Consider the following 21,930-nt stretch of genomic DNA (forward strand, 5'->3'; position numbering starts at 1 on the left):
CAGTTAGATTGTTGGTAGTGTCCTGTTACATTCTACTATATCTGCAGCAGTTAGATTGTTGATAGTATCACGTGATGCAGCTAAAGACTTTGTGTTATTCTAGGTCCTCATCAGTCTGTCATCAGGTGTTAGATCGTACCTCTGTCTGCGTTCCAAATGGCCCCCTGATCCCTCTACAGTGAACACCTTTTGACCAGGACCCATGCAGGAAATAGGGTTCAGTTTGTAAGTCATGTGACGCGGGCTAAGTCATCCTACTGTAGCTCGTAGAGCATGGCTAAGTCATGTGACGCGTAGAATGTATGGCTAAGTCACGTCTGCTAAATGGCATATATTTTATTATATATTATTATTCTAAACCAGTGTTTCCCAACTCCTCCAGTTCCCCCAACAGAACACATTTATGTTGTAACCCTGGACAACCACACCTGATTCAACTCCTCCAGTTCCCCCAACAGAAACACATTCTAAACCAGTGTTTCCCAACTCCTCCTGTTCCTCCAACAGAACACATTCTAAACCAGTGTTTCCCAACTCCTCCAGTTCCCCCAACAGAACACATTTAAACCAGTGTTTCCCAACCCCCAACAGAACACACTAAACCAGTGTTTCAACTCCTCCAGTTCCTCCAACAGAACACATTCTAAACCAGTGTTTCCCAACTCCCCCAACAGAACACATTCTAAACCAGTGTTTCCCAACTCCTCCAGTTCCAACAGAACACATTCTAAACCAGTGTTTCCCAACTCCTCCTGTTCCCCCAACAGAACACATTCTAAACCAGTGTTTCCCAACTCCTCCTGTTCCCCAACAGAACACATTCTAAATCAGTGTTTCCCAACTCCTCCTGTTCCTCCAACAGAACACATTCTAAACCAGTGTTTCCCAACTCCTCCAGTTCCTCCAACAGAACACATTCTAAACCAGTGTTTCCCAACTCCTCCAGTTCCCCCAACAGAACACATTCTAAACCAGTGTTTCCCAACTCCTCCAACAGAACACATTCTAAACCAGTGTTTCCCAACTCCTCCAACAGAACACATTCTAAACCACTGTTTCCCAACTCCTCCAACAGAACACATTCTAAACCAGTGTTTCCCAACTCCCCAACAGAACACATTCTGTTCCCCAACAGAACACATTCTAAACCAGTGTTTCCCAACTCCTCCAGTTCCTCCAACAGAACACATTCTAAACCAGTGTTTCCCAACAGTTCCTCCAACAGAACACATTCTAAACCAGTGTTTCCCAACTCCTCCAGTTCCTCCAACAGAACACATTCTAAACCAGTGTTTCCCAACTCCTCCAGTTCCTCCAACAGAACACATTCTAAACCAGTGTTTCCTCCAACAGAACACTCCTCCAGTTCCTCCCCCAACAGAACACATTCTAAACCAGTGTTTCCCAACTCCTCCAGTTCCTCCAACAGAACACATTCTAAACCAGTGTTTCCCAACTCCTCCTGTTCCTCCAACAGAACACCTAAACCTGTTCCTCCAACAGAACACATTCTAAACCAGTGTTTCCCAACTCCTCCATGTTCCTCCAACAGAACACATTCTAAACCAGTGTTTCCCAACTCCTCCAACAGAACACATTCTAAACCAGTGTTTCCCAACTCCCCCAACAGAACACATTCTAAACCAGTTTTCCCTCCAACAGAACACATTCTAAACCAGTGTTTCCCAACTCCTCCAGTTCCTCCAACAGAACACATTCTAAACCAGTGTTCCCCAACTCCTCCAACAGAACACATTCTAAACCAGTGTTTCCCAACTCCTCCAACAGAACACATTCTAAACCAGTGTTTCCCAACTCCTCCAACAGAACACATTCTAAACCAGTGTTTCCCAACTCCTCCTCCCCCAACAGAACACATTCTAAACCAGTGTTTCCCAACTCCTCCAACAGAACACATTCTAAACCAGTGTTTCCCAACTGTTCCCCCAACAGAACACATTCTAAACCAGTGTTTCCCAACTCCTCCAGTTCCTCCAACAGAACACATTCTAAACCAGTGTTTCCCAACTCCTCCAACAGAACACATTCTAAACCAGTGTTTCCCAACTCCCCCAACAGAACACATTCTAAACCAGTGTTCCCAACTCCTCCAACAGAACACATTCTAAACCAGTGTTTCCTCCAGTTCCTCCAACAGAACACATTCTAAACCAGTGTTCCCCAACTCCTCCAACAGAACACATTCTAAACCAGTGTTTCCCAACTCCTCCAGTTCCTCCAACAGAACACATTCTAAACCAGTGTTTCCCAACTCCTCCAGTTCCCCCAACAGAACACATTCTAAACCAGTGTTTCCCAACTCCTCCAGTTCCCCAACAGAACACATTCTAAACCAGTGTTTCCCAACTCCTCCTGTTCCCCCAACAGAACACATTCTAAACCAGTGTTTCCCAACTCCTCCAGTTCCCCCAACAGAACACATTCTAAACCAGTGTTTCCCAACTCCTCCAGTTCCCCCAACAGAACACATTCTAAACCAGTGTTTCCCAACTCCTCCTGTTCCCCCAACAGAACACATTCTAAACCAGTGTTTCCCAACTCCTCCAACAGAACACATTCTAAACCAGTGTTCCCAACTCCTCCAGTTCCTCCAACAGAACACATTCTAAACCAGTGTTTCCCAACTCCTGTTCCCCAACAGAACACATTCTAAACCAGTGTTTCCCAACTCCTCCAACAGAACACATTCTAAACCAGTGTTTCCTCCAGTTCCTCCAACAGAACACATTCTAAACCAGTGTTTCCCAACTCCTCCTGTTCCTCCAACAGAACACATTCTAAACCAGTGTTTCCCAACTCCTCCAGTTCCTCCAACAGAACACATTCTAAACCAGTGTTTCCCAACTCCTCCAACAGAACACATTCTAAACCAGTGTTTCCCAACTCCTCCTGTTCCCCCAACAGAACACATTCTAAACCAGTGTTTCCCAACTCCTCCAGTTCCCCAACAGAACACATTCTAAACCAGTGTTTCCCAACTCCTCCTCCCCCAACAGAACACATTCTAAACCAGTGTTCCCCAACTCCTCCTGTTCCCCCAACAGAACACATTCTAAACCAGTGTTTCCCAACTCCTCCAGTTCCCCCAACAGAACACATTCTAAACCAGTGTTTCCCAACTCCTCCAACAGAACACATTCTAAACCAGTGTTTCCCAACTCCTCCAACAGAACACATTCTAAACCAGTGTTTCCCAACTCCTCCTGTTCCCCCAACAGAACACATTCTAAACCAGTGTTTCCCAACTCCTCCAGTTCCCCCAACAGAACACATTCTAAACCAGTGTTTCCCAACTCCTCCTGTTCCCCAACAGAACACATTCTAAACCAGTGTTTCCCAACTCCTCCTGTTCCCCCAACAGAACACATTCTAAACCAGTGTTTCCCAACTCAGTTCCTCCAACAGAACACATTCTAAACCAGTGTTTCCCAACTCCTCCAGTTCCCCCAACAGAACACATTCTAAACCAGTGTTTCCCAACTCCTCCAGTTCCCCAACAGAACACATTCTAAACCAGTGTTTCCCAACTCCTCCAGTTCCCCCAACAGAACACATTCTAAACCAGTGTTTCCCAACTCCCCAACAGAACACATTCTAAACCAGTGTTTCCCAACTCCTCCAGTTCCCCCAACAGAACACATTCTAAACCAGTGTTTCCCAACTCCTCCTGTTCCTCCAACAGAACACATTCTAAACCAGTGTTTCCCAACTCCTCCAACAGAACACATTCTAAACCAGTGTTCCCCAACTCCTCCTGTTCCTCCAACAGAACACATTCTAAACCAGTGTTCCCAACTCCTCCTGTTCCTCCAACAGAACACATTCTAAACCAGTGTTCCCCAACTCCTCCAGTTCCCCCAACAGAACACATTCTAAACCAGTGTTTCCCAACTCCTCCAGTTCCTCCAACAGAACACATTCTAAACCAGTGTTTCCCAACTCCTCCTGTTCCCCCAACAGAACACATTCTAAACCAGTGTTTCCCAACTCCTCCAGTTCCTCCAACAGAACACATTCTAAACCAGTGTTTCCCAACTCCTCCAACAGAACACATTCTAAACCAGTGTTTCCCAACTCCTCCAGTTCCTCCAACAGAACACATTCTAAACCAGTGTTTCCCAACTCCTCCTGTTCCCCCAACAGAACACATTCTAAACCAGTGTTTCCCAACTCCTCCTGTTCCCCCAACAGAACACATTCTAAACCAGTGTTTCCCAACTCCTCCAGTTCCCCCAACAGAACACATTCTAAACCAGTGTTTCCCAACTCCTCCAGTTCCCCAACAGAACACATTCTAAACCAGTGTTCCCCAACTCCTCCTGTTCCTCCAACAGAACACATTCTAAACCAGTGTTTCCCAACTCCTCAACAGAACACATTCTAAACCAGTGTTTCCCAACTCCTCCAGTTCCTCCAACAGAACACATTCTAAAACCAGTGTTCCCCAACTCCTCCAACAGAACACATTCTAAACCAGTGTTTCCCAACTCCTCCAGTTCCTCCAACAGAACACATTCTAAACCAGTGTTTCCCAACTCCTCCAGTTCCCCCAACAGAACACATTCTAAACCAGTGTTTCCCAACTCCTCCAGTTCCCCAACAGAACACATTCTAAACCAGTGTTTCCCAACTCCTCCAGTTCCCCCAACAGAACACATTCTAAACCAGTGTTTCCCAACTCCTCCTGTTCCCCCAACAGAACACATTCTAAACCAGTGTTTCCCAACTCCTCCAACAGAACACATTCTAAACCAGTGTTTCCCAACTCCTCCAGTTCCTCCAACAGAACACATTCTAAACCAGTGTTTCCCAACTCCTCCTGTTCCCCCAACAGAACACATTCTAAACCAGTGTTTCCCAACTCCTCCAACAGAACACATTCTAAACCAGTGTTTCCCAACTCCTCCAGTTCCTCCAACAGAACACATTCTAAACCAGTGTTTCCCAACTCCTCCTGTTCCCCAACAGAACACATTCTAAACCAGTGTTTCCCAACTCCTCCAGTTCCTCCAACAGAACACATTCTAAACCAGTGTTTCCCAACTCCTCCAACAGAACACATTCTAAACCAGTGTTTCCCAACTCCTCCTGTTCCCCCAACAGAACACATTCTAAACCAGTGTTTCCCAACTCCTCCAGTTCCTCCAACAGAACACATTCTAAACCAGTGTTTCCCAACTCCTCCAGTTCCCCCAACAGAACACATTCTAAACCAGTGTTCCCCAACTCCTCCTGTTCCCCAACAGAACACATTCTAAACCAGTGTTTCCCAACTCCTCCAGTTCCCCAACAGAACACATTCTAAACCAGTGTTTCCCAACTCCTCCAACAGAACACATTCTAAACCAGTGTTTCCCAACTCCTCCAACAGAACACATTCTAAACCAGTGTTTCCCAACTCCTCCTCCAACAGAACACATTCTAAACCAGTGTTTCCCAACTCCTCCAACAGAACACATTCTAAACCAGTGTTTCCCAACTCCTCCTGTTCCCCCAACAGAACACATTCTAAACCAGTGTTTCCCAACTCCTCCTGTTCCCCCAACAGAACACATTCTAAACCAGTGTTTCCCAACTCCTCCAGTTCCTCCAACAGAACACATTCTAAACCAGTGTTTCCCAACTCCTCCAGTTCCCCCAACAGAACACATTCTAAACCAGTGTTTCCCAACTCCTCCAGTTCCTCCAACAGAACACATTCTAAACCAGTGTTCCCCCAACAGAACACATTCTAAACCAGTGTTTCAACTCCCCCAACAGAACACATTCTAAACCAGTGTTTCCCAACAGTTCCCCCAACAGAACACATTCTAAACCAGTGTTTCCCAACTCCTCCTGTTCCTCCAACAGAACACATTCTAAACCAGTGTTTCCCAACTCCTCCAACAGAACACATTCTAAACCAGTGTTCCCCAACTCCTCCAGTTCCTCCAACAGAACACATTCTAAACCAGTGTTCCCCAACTCCTCCTGTTCCTCCAACAGAACACATTCTAAACCAGTCCCAGTTCCCCCAACAGAACACATTCTAAACCAGTGTTTCCCAACTCCTCCAGTTCCTCCAACAGAACACATTCTAAACCAGTGTTTCCCAACTCCTCCTGTTCCCCCAACAGAACACATTCTAAACCAGTGTTTCCCAACTCCTCCAGTTCCTCCAACAGAACACATTCTAAACCAGTGTTTCCCAACTCCTCCAGTTCCCCCAACAGAACACATTCTAAAACAGTTCCCCCAAACACATTCTAAACCAGTGTTTCCCAACTCCTCCAACAGAACACATTCTAAACCAGTGTTTCCCAACTCCTCCAGTTCCCCCAACAGAACACATTCTAAACCAGTGTTTCCCAACTCCTCCAACAGAACACATTCTAAACCAGTGTTTCCCAACTCCTGTTCCAACAGAACACATTCTAAACCAGTGTTTCCCAACTCCTCCAGTTCCCCCAACAGAACACATTCTAAACCAGTGTTTCCCAACTCCTCCTGTTCCCCCAACAGAACACATTCTAAACCAGTGTTTCCCAACTCCTCCAACAGAACACATTCTAAACCAGTGTTCCCCAACTCCTCCAACAGTTAAACCAGTGTTTCCCAACTCCTCCAACAGAACACATTCTAAACCAGTGTTTCCCAACTCCTCCAGTTCCCCCAACAGAACACATTCTAAACCAGTGTTTCCCAACTCCTCCAGTTCCCCCAACAGAACACATTCTAAACCAGTGTTTCCCAACTCCTCCAGTTCCCCAACAGAACACATTCTAAACCAGTGTTTCCCAACTCCTCCAGTTCCTCCAACAGAACACATTCTAAACCAGTGTTTCCCAACTCCTCCAACAGAATTCTAAACAGTGTTTTCCAACAGAACACTAAACCAGTGTTTCCCAACTCCAGTTCCCCCAACAGAACACATTCTAAACCAGTGTTCCTCCAACAGAACACATTCTAAACCAGTGTTTCCCAACCTCCTGTTCCTCCAACAGAACACATTCTAAACCAGTGTTTCCCAACTCCTCCAACAGAACACATTCTAAACCAGTGTTTCCCAACTCCTCCAGTTCCTCCAACAGAACACATTCTAAACCAGTGTTTCCCAACTCCTCCAACAGAACACATTCTAAACCAGTGTTTCCCAACTCCTCCAGTTCCTCCAACAGAACACATTCTAAACCAGTGTTTCCCAACTCCTCCAACAGAACACATTCTAAACCAGTGTTTCCCAACTCCTCCAGTTCCTCCAACAGAACACATTCTAAACCAGTGTTTCCCAACTCCTCCAACAGAACACATTCTAAACCAGTGTTTCCCAACTCCTCCAGTTCCCCCAACAGAACACATTCTAAACCAGTGTTTCCCAACTCCTCCTGTTCCCCCAACAGAACACATTCTAAACCAGTGTTTCCCAACTCCTCCAGTTCCCCCAACAGAACACATTCTAAACCAGTGTTTCCCAACTCCTCCTGTTCCCCCAACAGAACACATTCTAAACCAGTGTTTCCCAACTCCTCCAACAGAACACATTCTAAACCAGTGTTTCCCAACTCCTCCAGTTCCCCCAACAGAACACATTCTAAACCAGTGTTTCCCAACTCCTCCAACAGAACACATTCTAAACCAGTGTTTCCCAACTCCTCCAGTTCCTCCAACAGAACACATTCTAAACCAGTGTTTCCCAACTCCCCCAACAGAACACATTCTAAACCAGTGTTTCCCAACTCCTCCAGTTCCTCCAACAGAACACATTCTAAACCAGTGTTTCCCAACTCCCCCAACAGAACACATTCTAAACCAGTGTTTCCCAACTCCTCCAGTTCCCCAACAGAACACATTCTAAACCAGTGTTCCCCAACTCCTCCAGTTCCCCCAACAGAACACATTCTAAACCAGTGTTTCCCAACTCCTCCAGTTCCCCAACAGAACACATTCTAAACCAGTGTTTCCCAACTCCTCCAGTTCCCCCAACAGAACACATTCTAAACCAGTGTTCCCCAACTCCTCCAACAGAACACATTCTAAACCAGTGTTCCCCAACTCCTCCAACAGAACACATTCTAAACCAGTGTTTCCCAACTCCTCCAACAGAACACATTCTAAACCAGTGTTTCCCAACTCCTCCTGTTCCCCCAACAGAACACATTCTAAACCAGTGTTTCCCAACTCCTCCTGTTCCTCCAACAGAACACATTCTAAACCAGTGTTTCCCAACTCCTCCAACAGAACACATTCTAAACCAGTGTTTCCCAACTCCTCCAGTTCCTCCAACAGAACACATTCTAAACCAGTGTTTCCCAACTCCTCCAACAGAACACATTCTAAACCAGTGTTTCCCAACTCCTCCTGTTCCTCCAACAGAACACACTAAACAGTGTTTCCCAACTCCTAAATTCTAAACCAGTGTTTCCCAACTCCTCCAGTTCCTCCAACAGAACACATTCTAAACCAGTGTTTCCCAACTCCTCCAACAGAACACATTCTAAACCAGTGTTTCCCAACTCCTCCAGTTCCTCCAACAGAACACATTCTAAACCAGTGTTTCCCAACTCCTCCAACAGAACACATTCTAAACCAGTGTTTCCCAACTCCTCCAGTTCCTCCAACAGAACACATTCTAAACCAGTGTTTCCCAACTCCTCCTGTTCCTCCAACAGAACACATTCTAAACCAGTGTTTCCCAACTCCTCCTGTTCCTCCAACAGAACACATTCTAAACCAGTGTTTCCCAACTCCTCCTGTTCCTCCAACAGAACACATTCTAAACCAGTGTTTCCCAACTCCTCCAGTTCCTCCAACAGAACACATTCTAAACCAGTGTTCCTCCAACAGAACACATTCTAAACCAGTGTTTCCCAACTCCTCCAGTTCCTCCAACAGAACACATTCTAAACCAGTGTTCCCCAAACCAGAACACATTCTAAACCAGTGTTTCCCAACTCCTCCAGTTCCTCCAACAGAACACATTCTAAACCAGTGTTTCCCAACTCCTCCTGTTCCTCCAACAGAACACATTCTAAACCAGTGTTTCCCAACTCCTCCTGTTCCTCCAACAGAACACATTCTAAACCAGTGTTTCCCAACTCCTCCTGTTCCTCCAACAGAACACATTCTAAACCAGTGTTTCCCAACTCCTCCTGTTCCCCCAACAGAACACATTCTAAACCAGTGTTTCCCAACTCCTCCTGTTCCTCCAACAGAACACATTCTAAACCAGAACACATTCTAAACCAGTGTTTCCCAACTCCTCCAGTTCCTCCAACAGAACACATTCTAAACCAGTGTTTCCCAACTCCTCCAACAGAACACATTCTAAACCAGTGTTTCCCAACTCCTCCAGTTCCTCCAACAGAACACATTCTAAACCAGTGTTTCCCAACTCCTCCAGTTCCTCCAACAGAACACATTCTAAACCAGTGTTTCCCAACTCCTCCAACAGAACACATTCTAAACCAGTGTTTCCCAACTCCTCCAACAGAACACATTCTAAACCAGTGTTTCCCAACTCCTCCAACAGAACACATTCTAAACCAGTGTTCCCCAACTCCTCCAACAGAACACATTCTAAACCAGTGTTTCCCAACTCCTCCAACAGAACACATTCTAAACCAGTGTTTCCCAACTCCTCCAACAGAACACATTCTAAACCAGTGTTTCCCAACTCCTCCAGTTCCTCCAACAGAACACATTCTAAACCAGTGTTTCCCAACTCCTCCAACAGAACACATTCTAAACCAGTGTTTCCCAACTCCTCCAACAGAACACATTCTAAACCAGTGTTTCCCAACTCCCCCAGTTCCCCCAACAGAACACATTCTAAACCAGTGTTTCCCAACTCCCCCAACTCCATTCTAAACCAGTGTTTTCCTCCAACAGAACACATTCTAAACCAGTGTTTCCCAACTCCCCCAACAGAACACATTCTAAACCAGTGTTTCCCAACTCCTCCAACAGAACACATTCTAAACCAGTGTTTCCCAACTCCCCCAACAGAACACATTCTAAACCAGTGTTTCCCAACTCCTCCAACAGAACACATTCTAAACCAGTGTTTCCCAACTCCTCCTGTTCCTCCAACAGAACACATTCTAAACCAGTGTTTCCCAACTCCTCCAGTTCCTCCAACAGAACACATTCTAAACCAGTGTTTCCCAACTCCTCCAACAGAACACATTCTAAACCAGTGTTTCCCAACTCCTCCAGTTCCTCCAACAGAACACATTCTAAACCAGTGTTTCCCAACTCCTCCAACAGAACACATTCTAAACCAGTGTTTCCCAACTCCTCCAACAGAACACATTCTAAACCAGTGTTTCCCAACTCCTCCTGTTCCTCCAACAGAACACATTCTAAACCAGTGTTTCCCAACTCCTCCAGTTCCTCCAACAGAACACATTCTAAACCAGTGTTCCCCAACTCCTCCAACAGAACACATTCTAAACCAGTGTTCCCCAACTCCTCCAGTTCCTCCAACAGAACACATTCTAAACCAGTGTTTTCCCCCAACAGAACACATTCTAAACCACTGTTTCCCAACTCCTCCAGTTCCCCCAACAGAACACATTCTAAACCAGTGTTTCCCAACTCCCCCAACAGAACACATTCTAAACCAGTGTTCCCCAACTCCTCCAACAGAACACATTCTAAACCAGTGTTCCCCAACTCCTCCAACAGAACACATTCTAAACCAGTGTTCCCCAACTCCTCCAGTTCCTCCAACAGAACACATTCTAAACCAGTGTTTCCCAACTCCTCCAACAGAACACATTCTAAACCAGTGTTCCCCAACTCCTCCAACAGAACACATTCTAAACCAGTGTTCCCCAACTCCTCCAACAGAACACATTCTAAACCAGTGTTCCCCAACTCCTCCAGTTCCTCCAACAGAACACATTCTAAACCAGTGTTTCCCAACTCCTCCTGTTCCTCCAACAGAACACATTCTAAACCAGTGTTTCCCAACTCCTCCAGTTCCTCCAACAGAACACATTCTAAAACCAGTGTTTCCCAACTCCTCCAGTTCCTCCAACAGAACACATTCTAAACCAGTGTTTCCCAACTCCTCCAACAGAACACATTCTAAACCAGTGTTCCCCAACTCCTCCAACAGAACACATTCTAAACCAGTGTTTCCCAACTCCTCCAGTTCCCCCAACAGAACACATTCTAAACCAGTGTTTCCCAACTCCTCCTGTTCCTCCAACAGAACACATTCTAAACCAGTGTTTCCCAACTCCAGTTCCCCCAACAGAACACATTCTAAACCAGTGTTTCCTCCAACAGAACACACTAAACCAGTGTTCCCCAACTCCTCCAGTTCCTCCAACAGAACACATTCTAAACCAGTGTTTCCCAACTCCTCCAGTTCCTCCAACAGAACACATTCTAAACCAGTGTTTCCCAACTCCTCCAACAGAACACATTCTAAACCAGTGTTCCCCAACTCCTCCAACAGTCCTCCAGTTCCCCCAACAGAACACATTCTAAACCAGTGTTTCCCAACTCCTCCTGTTCCTCCAACAGAACACATTCTAAACCAGTGTTTCCCAACTCCTCCAGTTCCAACAGAACACATTCTAAACCAGTGTTCCCCAACTCCTCCACAACAGAACACATTCTGTGTTCCCAACTCCTCCAACAGAACACATTCTAAACCAGTGTTTCCCAACTCCTCCTGTTCCTCCAACAGAACACATTCTAAACCAGTGTTTCCCAACTCCTCCAGTTCCCCAACAGAACACATTCTAAACCACTCCAACAGAACACATTCTAAACCAGTGTTTCCCAACTCCTCCTGTTCCTCCAACAGAACACATTCTAAACCAGTGTTTCCCAACTCCTCCAGTTCCCCCAACAGAACACATTCTAAACCAGTGTTCCCCAACTCCTCCAGTTCCTCCAACAGAACACATTCTAAACCAGTGTTCCCCAACTCCTCCAGTTCCCCCAACAGAACACATTCTAAACCAGTGTTTCCCAACTCCTCCAGTTCCTCCAACAGAACACATTCTAAACCAGTGTTCCCCAACTCCTCCAGTTCCTCCAACAGAACACATTCTAAACCAGTGTTTCCCAACTCCTCCTGTTCCTCCAACAGAACACATTCTAAACCAGTGTTTCCCAACTCCTCCTGTTCCTCCAACAGAACACATTCTAAACCAGTGTTTCCCAACTCCTCCTGTTCCCCCAACAGAACACATTCTAAACCAGTGTTTCCCAACTCCTCCAGTTCCTCCAACAGAACACATTCTAAACCAGTGTTTCCCAACTCCTCCAACAGAACACATTCTTAACCAGTGTTTCCCAACTCCTCCAGTTCCTCCAACAGAACACATTCTAAACCAGTGTTTCCCAACTCCTCCTGTTCCCCCAACAGAACACATTCATACTTTCATACTTTCTTTTTCATATTGGTCCCCCGTGGGAATCGAACCCACAATGCTCTACCAACTGAGCTACACGGGACCCCTGGAGGCTGTCCCTGGGGGCCGCAGGGTGTCAGCGCAGGCTTTTGTTCCAGCCCGGCACTAACACACCTGATTCATCTGATGGTGGATTACTATTGGTTGAACTTTATAAACATGGTATGTATCCCAAATGGCATTCTAATTCCCTATTTAGTGCACCACTTTTGACCAGTAGTGCACTGAATAGGGCATAGGGCCCTGTTTGGGACATGTTGTTTCCTCAGAGATGTGTGACCCTCTGTGCGCACACTGGGTATCAATGGAGGAAGGACACGTTCAAAGAACGACACACGTGTCGATGTGCAGCTACTGAGACTTACACACATATCAAACACGTCAAACCTGTTTAGATTCTACTGAATCACTCTGACCTTTCACCTTGTTAGACATGTTTTTTATGAGAGAGAGACAGAGGGATGGAGGGAGGGAAAGAGAGAGAGGAAGGGAGAGGGGGTGGAGGGTGAGGGAGAGGTTGAATGCTAGCACTCACCTGAGTACACAGTTCTTGCGTAAGGCAGGTCTCATTTCTTTAAGTTTCCATCAGCAGGGGAGGGTGAAGCATTAAAAGACAAAAAGAAAACGTCAGAAAAATTCTTGACATATTTCAGCTGCCTAACTTACAGAAGAAGAATCATGAGGACACAGAGAACCTTCTAGAGTTCTAAAGTTACACCAAAGAATCCTCAAAGAATCTAGAGCTGATGTGATTGTTAAGTGTTGTTATGGGCCTCATTCTGGACTGGAATGTGGCTCCGATGACAATGACTTACCGTTGTGCATCTGATGCTCCTGTGGGAACACAATGACATCATTTATTGGTTTCATAATTGAATGTGTTTATTTCATTTATTTAATCTGAGAAGAAAGTGATTGATTGTGGGCAATGAATTAAAACTTGAATTCTTCCAATTCATTAGACAGTACTGTTAACTGTTATTCTGTCTCTCTCTGCTACCAGGGGAATACATGTACAAATGTCAATACAAATATCCAGGTTTTCTGTGTAATAAAAAGCCACAGCATCCATTAAAATGTCATGTATTTACATTTGCAGCAGTTAACCTGATCCTGCCCTTGAGTACAGTGGACCTGCTCTCCAGTCTACTGTACTCTACTGTCTACTGTACTGTACTGTACTCTACTGTCTACTCTACTCTACTGTACTCTACTGTCTACTGTCTACTGTACTCTACTGTCTACTGTACTCTACTGTCTACTGTACTGTACTCTACTGTACTGTACTCTACTGTCTACTGTACTCTACTGTCTACTGTACTCTACTGTCTACTGTACTCTACTGTACTCTACTACACACTACTGTCTACTGTACTCTACTGTCTACTGTACTATACTGTCTACTGTACTCTACTGTACTCTACTGTACTCTACTGTACTCTACTGTCTACTGTACTCTACTGTACTCTACTGTAGTCTACTGTACTCTACTGTCTACTGTACTCTACTGTACTCTACTGTACTATACTCTACTGTACTCTGTCTACTGTACTCTACTGTACTCTCCAGTCTACTGTACTCTACTGTACTCTACTGTCTACTGTACTCTACTGTACTCTACTGTACTACTGTCTACTGTACTCTACTACACACTACTGTATCTACTGTACTCTACTATACACTACTGTACTCTACTGTCTACTGTACTCTACTGTACTCTACTACACACTACTGTACTCTACTGTACTCTACTGTCTACTGTACTCTACTACACACTACTGTACTCTACTGTACTCTACTATACACTACTGTCTACTGTACTCTACTGTCTACTGTACTCTACTGTACTCTACTGTCTATTGTACTCTACTGTCTACTGTACTCTACTATACACTACTGTACTGTACTCTACTGTCTACTGTACTCTACTGTCTACTGTACTCTACTGTACTCTACTATACACTACTGTACTCTACTTTCTACTGTACTCTACTGTCTACTGTACTCTACTGTACTCTACTATACACTACTGTACTGTACTCTACTGTCTACTGTACTCTACTATCTACTGTACTCTACTGTCTACTGTACTCTACTGTCTACTGTATTCTACTGTACTATACTATACTGTACTGTATACTCTGTTATATTTTACTGTACTCTGCTATATTCTACTGTAATCTACTGCATTTTACTGCACCCTGCTGTACTCTAGTGTCTACTGTATTTTACTGTACTCTACTATATTTTACTGTACTCTGCTATATTTTACTGTACCCTGCTATATTTTACCGTCTCTGCTATATTCTACTGTACTCTGCTATATTCTACTGTACTTACTCTGCTATATTTTACTGTACTCTGCTATATTCTACTGTACTCTGCTATATTCTACTGTACTCTGCTACATTTACTGTACTCTGTATTCTACTGTACTCTGCTATATTTTACTGTATTCTGCTATATTTTACTGTACTCTGCTATATTTTAATGTACTCTGCTACATTCTACTGTACTCTGCTATATTTTACTGTATTCTGCTATATTTTACTGTATTCTGCTATATTTTACTGTACTCTGCTATATTCTACTGTACTCTGCTATATTTTACTGTACTCTGCTATATTCTACTGTACTCTGCTATATTTTACTGTACTCTGCTATATTTTACTGTACTCTGCTATATTTTACTGTACTCTGCTATATTTTACTGTACTCTGCTATATTTTACTGTATTCTGCTATATTTTACTGTACTCTGCTATATTTTACTGTACTCTGCTATATTTTACTGTATTCTGCTATATTTTACTGTACTCTGCTATATTTTACTGTACTCTGCTATATTTTACTGTATTCTGCTATATTTTAATGTACTGCTATTCTACTGTATTCTGCTATATTTTACTGTATTCTGCTATATTTTACTGTACTCTGCTATATTTTACTGTATTCTGCTATATTTTACTGTACTCTGCTATATTTTACTGTACTCTGCTATATTTTACTGTATTCTGCTATATTTTACTGTACTCTGCTATATTTTACTGTACTCTGCTATATTTTACTGTACTCTGCTATATTTTACTGTACTCTGCTATATTTTACTGTATTCTGCTATATTTTACTGTACTCTGCTATATTTTACTGTATTCTGCTATATTTTACTGTACTCTGCTACATTCTACTGTACTCTGCTATATTTTACTGTACTCTGCTATATTTTACTGTATTCTGCTATATTTTACTGTACTCTGCTATATTTTACTGTACTCTGCTATATTTTACTGTACTCTGCTATATTTTACTGTACTCTGCTATATTTTACTGTATTCTGCTATATTTTACTGTACTCTGCTATATTTTACTGTACTCTGCTATATTTTACTGTACTCTGCTATATTTTACTGTACTCTGCTATATTTTACTGTATTCTGCTATATTTTACTGTACTCTGCTATATTTTACTGTACTCTGCTATATTTTACTGTACTCTGCTGTCTACTTTATATCGATTATATTCTACTGTCTGTACTGTATTCTGCTACAATACTGTATTTTTACTGTATTCTCTGTCTATATTCTACTTTACTGTATTATACTACAATACTGTATTCTATTCTACTGTATTCTCTGCTACTGTATTACTACAATACTGTATTCTCTGTCTACTGTATTCTACTGTCTACTGTATTATTACAATACTGTATTCTACTGTCTATATTCTACTTCTACTGTACTACTGCTATATTTTACTGTATTCTCTGTCTATATTCTACTGTACTCTACTGTACACTACTGTACTCTACTGTATCTCTGCTATATTTACTGTACTCTACTGTCTACTATATTCTACTGTACTCTACTATACACTACTGTACTGTACTCTATGTCTACTGTACTCTACTGCTATATTTTACTGTACTCTACTATATTCTACTGTACTCTGCTATATTTTACTGTACTCTGCTACATTTACTGTACTCTGCTATATTTTACTGTACTCTGCTATATTTTACTGTACTCTGCTATATTTTACTGTACTCTGCTATATTTTACTGTACTCTGCTATATTTTTACTGTACATTCTACTGTATTCTGCTATATTTTACTGTATTCTGCTATATTTTACTGTACTACTATATTTTACTGTATTCTGCTATATTTTACTGTACTCTGCTATATTTTACTGTACTCTGCTATATTCTACTGTATTCTGCTATATTTTACTGTACTCTGCTATATTTTACTGTACTCTGCTACATTCTACTGTACTCTGCTATATTTTACTGTACTATATTCTACTGTATTCTGCTATATTTTACTGTACTCTGCTATATTTTACTGTATTCTGCTATATTTTACTGTACTCTGCTACATTCTACTGTACTCTGCTATATTCTACTGTATTCTGCTATATTTTACTGTACTCTGCTATATTTTACTGTATTCTGCTATATTTTACTGTACTCTGCTATATTCTACTGTACTCTGCTATATTTTACTGTACTCTGCTGTCATTTTACTGTACTCTGCTATATTTTACTGTACTCTGCTATATTTTACTGTACTCTACTATTTTACTGTATTCTACTGTCTACTTTACTATATTCTACTGTCTGTTTTCTACTGTATTCTACTGTCTACTGTATTATACTACAATACTGTATTCTACTGTCTACTGTATTCTACTGTCTACTGTATTATACTACAATACTGTATTCTACTGTCTACTGTATTCTACTGTCTACTGTATTATACTACAATACTGTATTCTACTGTCTACTGTATTCTACTGTCTACTGTATTATACTACAATACTGTATTCTACTGTCTACTGTATTATACTGTCTACTGTACTCTACTGTCTACTGTATTCTACTGTCTACTGTACTCTACTGTACTCTACTGTACACTACTGTACTCTACTGTACTCTACTGTACTGTACTCTACTGTCTACTGTACTCTACTGTACTCTACTATACACTACTGTACTGTACTCTACTGTCTACTGTACTCTACTATCTACTGTACTCTACTGTCTACTGTACTCTACTGTCTACTGTATTCTACTGTACTATACTATACTGTACTGTATACTCTGCTATATTTTACTGTACTCTGCTATATTCTACTGTAATCTACTGTATTTTACTGCACCCTGCTGTACTCTAGTGTCTACTGTATTTTACTGTACTCTACTATATTTTACTGTACTCTGCTATATTTTACTGTACCCTGCTATATTTTACCGTCCTCTGCTATATTCTACTGTACTCTGCTATATTCTACTGTACTCTGCTATATTTTACTGTACTCTGCTATATTCTACTGTACTCTGCTATATTTTACTGTACTCTGCTATATTTTACTGTACTCTGCTATATTTTACTGTACTCTGCTATATTTACTGTATTCTGCTATATTTTACTGTACTCTGCTATATTTTACTGTACTCTGCTATATTCTACTGTACTCTGCTATATTTTACTGTATTCTGCTATATTTTACTGTACTCTGCTATATTTTACTGTACTCTGCTATATTTACTGTACTCTGCTATATTTACTGTACTCTGCTATATTTCTACTGTACTCTGCTACATTCTACTGTACTCTGCTATATTTTACTGTACTCTGCTATATTTTACTGTATTCTGCTATATTTTACTGTAGTCTGCTATATTTTAATGTATTCTGCTATATTCTACTGTACTCTGCTATATTTTACTGTATTCTGCTGCTATATTTTACTGTATTCTGCTATATTTTACTGTACTCTGCTATATTTTACTGTATTCTGCTATATTTTACTGTACTCTGCTATATTTTACTGTATTCTGCTATATTTTACTGTACTCTGCTATATTTTACTGTACTCTGCTATATTCTACTGTATTCTGCTATATTTTACTGTACTCTGCTATATTTTACTGTATTCTACTACTTTATATTTACTGTATCTGTTTTCTACATTGTCTACTGTACTATACTACATTTTACTGTATTCTACTGTTTACTGTACTCTACTGTCTACTGTATTATACTATAATACTGTATTCTACTTCTACTGTATTCTACTGTCTACTGTATTTACTACTACAATACTGTATTCTACTGTCTACTGTATTCTACTGTCTACTGTATTCTACTGTAATGTACTGTATTCTACTGTCTACTGTATTCTACTGTCTACTGTATTCTACTGTAATGTCCTGTATTCTACTGTCTACTGTATTCTACTGTAATGTACTGTATTCTACTGTTCTCTACTGTATTCTACTGTACTGTAATGTACTGTACTCTACTGTTCTCTACTGTTTTCCACTGTCTATTGTATTGTACTGCACTCGTTTGTACTCTACTGTACTTACCCCAGTAGCAGCAGAGAGCTGTGAGGTAGAACAGGAGGAAGAGGTGGTGTGATCTCATGATGACGAGACAATGACTGTCATGGGGTCAGCTGGAAACAGATATCACTGATCTAGGAACACAAGATAACCGGTTGTTATCACTATAACAGGTTGCTATAATAGAGCCAACTGGTCTCTGGGGATATAGTTCATGGAACACAAGATAACCGGTTATTATCACTATAACAGGTTGCTATAATAGAGCCAACTGGTCTCTGGGGATATAGTTCATGGAACACAAGATAACCGGTTATTATCACTATAACAGGTTGCTATAATAGAGCCAACTGGTCTCTGGGGATATAGTTCATGGGACACAAGATAACCGGTTATTATCGCTATAACAGGTTGCTATAATAGAGCCAACTGGTCTCTGGGGATATAGTTCATGGAACACAAGATAACCGGTTATTATCACTATAACAGGTTGCTATAATAGAGCCAACTGGTCTCTGGGGATATAGTTCATGGGACACAAGATAACCGGTTATTATCACTATAACAGGTTGCTATAATAGAGTCAACTGGTCTCTGGGGATATAGTTCATGGAACACAAGATAACCGGTTATTATCACTATAACAGGTTGCTATAATAGAGTCAACTGGTCTCTGGGGATATAGTTCATGGAACACAAGATAACCGGTTATTATCACTATAACAGGTTGCTATAATAGAGCCAACTGGTCTCTGGGGATATAGTTCATGGAACACAAGATAACCGGTTATTATCACTATAACAGGTTGCTATAATAGAGCCAACTGGTCTCTGGGGATATAGTTCATGGAACACAAGATAACCGGTTATTATCACTATAACAGGTTGCTATAATAGAGCCAACTGGTCTCTGGGGATATAGTTCATGGAACACAAGATAACCGGTTATTATCACTATAACAGGTTGCTATAATAGAGTCAACTGGTCTCTGGGGATATAGTTCATGGAACACAAGATAACCGGTTATTATCACTATAACAGGTTGCTATAATAGAGTCAACTGGTCTCTGGGGATATAGTTCATGGAACACAAGATAACCGGTTATTATCACTATAACAGGTTGCTATAATAGAGCCAACTGGTCTCTGGGGATATAGTTCATGGGACACAAGATAACCGGTTATGCAGGCCTTTTTCCACACAACATAGGGAGAAGGGTGACGTTGTCCCTAGATGCTGATCTTGGGTCAGTTTAACATTGTTCCCCACAAATGGTTAAGGGAACGAATGGGGGAGGGGAAGCTGATACTGGATCTGTACCATGGGGGAAACTTCAACCCAGAGCCTGATGCAGACAAGAGTGAATGAAACAGGGAGACTGATATGGACAGAGAGATACAGAGTGGATGAAACAGGGAGACTGATATGGACAGAGAGATACAGAGTGGATGAAACAGGGAGACTGATATGGACAGAGAGATACAGAGTGGATGAATCAGGGAGACAGATATGGACAGAGAGATACAGAGTGGATGAAACAGGGAGACTGATATGGACAGAGAGATACAGAGTGGATGAAACAGGGAGACAGATATGGACAGAGAGATACAGAGTGGATGAAACAGGGAGACTGATATGGACAGAGAGATACAGAGTGGATGAAACAGGGAGACTGATATGGACAGAGAGATACAGAGTGGATGAAACAGAGAGACAGATATGGACAGAGAGATACAGAGTGGATGAAACAGGGAGACAGATATGGACAGAGAGATACAGAGTGGATGAAACAGAGAGACAGATATGGACAGAGAGATACAGAGTGGATGAAACAGGGAGACAGATATGGACAGAGAGATACAGAGTGGATGAATCAGAGAGACAGATATGGACAGAGAGATACAGAGTGGATGAAACAGACAGAGACAGAGTGGATGAAACAGGGAGACAGATATGGACAGAGAGATACAGAGTGGATGAAACAGGGAGAGGATATGGACAGAGTGGATGAAACAGGGAGACTGATATGGACAGAGAGATACAGAGTGGATGAAACAGAGAGACAGATATGGACAAGAGATACAGAGTGGATGAAACAGGGAGACAGATATGGGTAGAGTACAGAGTGGATGAAACAGGGAGACGGATATGGAGAGTGGTGCAGGAGTAGATGGACCGGAGTGGTGGATGCAGAGAGACAGATATGGACAGAGAGATACAGAGTGGATGACAGGGAGACAGATATGGACGGGTAGTGTGGTGAAACAGGGGTAGGAGGACAGAGTGGATGAAGCAGGGTAGTGAGGTGGACAGGGATACAGGGTGGATGAAACAGGGAGTGATATGGCAGGGATACAGTGTGGATGAAACAGGGAGACAGATATGGACAGAGAGATGGTGGAGCCGGGAGTGATATGGTCTCAGAGTGGATGAAACAGGGAGACAGATATGGACAGAGTGGTAGCAGATATGGACAGTAGATGAGTGGATGCAGGGTATAGGACCGAGTGGATGAAACCGGAGTAGTGATAGTCTCTAAGGTGCAGGGTATAGAGAGATACAGAGTGGATGAAACCGGGAGTGATATGGACTCTAAGTGGTGCAGGGTATAGTACCGGTGGATGCCGGGAGTGATAGTCTCTAAGGTGCAGGGAGACAGATATGGACAGAGAGATACAGAGTGGATGAAACCGGGTAGTGATATGGACAGAGAGATGTAGGGTGGTGGAGAAACAGGGAGACTGATATAGAGATACAGGTGGTAGCCGGGTAGTGATATGGACAGAGAGATACAGAGTGGATGAAACAGGGAGACAGATATAGATACAGAGTGGATGAAACCGGGGAGACAGATATGGACAGAGTCTAAGGTGCAGATATGGACAGAGAGTACAGGTGGTGAAGCAGAGGTAGTGATAGTCTCTAAGTGGATGAAACCGGGGGGACAGTATGGACAGAGAGTACAGGTGGATGAAACAGGTAGTGATAGTGGACTAAGTGGTGCAGGGGTATAGTACAGGTGGATGAAACAGGGAGACTGATATGGACAGAGAGATACAGAGTGGATGAAACAGGGAGACAGATATGGACAGAGTGGATGAAACAGGGAGACAGATATGGACAGAGAGATACAGAGTGGATGAAA

General features: G+C 42.4%; 1 protein-coding gene across 1 annotated transcript in view; it reads right to left on the reverse strand.

Annotated features, from left to right (window-relative positions):
- The window catches only part of mslnb (mesothelin b), an 82,929-nt gene that overhangs the window by 52,412 nt on the left and 8,587 nt on the right, over positions 1–21,930 (reverse strand). The window contains exons 2-4 of the mRNA XM_052514216.1: positions 18,808–18,917; positions 13,250–13,268; positions 12,970–13,006 (exon numbers count right to left, since the gene is read on the reverse strand). Coding sequence (XP_052370176.1) covers positions 12,970–13,006; positions 13,250–13,268; positions 18,808–18,865 — 114 coding nt within the window. The 5' untranslated portion in view covers positions 18,866–18,917. The remainder of the gene's footprint in view (positions 1–12,969; positions 13,007–13,249; positions 13,269–18,807; positions 18,918–21,930) is intronic.

The sequence above is a fragment of the Oncorhynchus keta genome, unplaced genomic scaffold (assembly GCF_023373465.1).
Source record: "Oncorhynchus keta strain PuntledgeMale-10-30-2019 unplaced genomic scaffold, Oket_V2 Un_scaffold_15414_pilon_pilon, whole genome shotgun sequence".
Taxonomy (NCBI): Eukaryota; Metazoa; Chordata; class Actinopteri; order Salmoniformes; family Salmonidae; genus Oncorhynchus; species Oncorhynchus keta.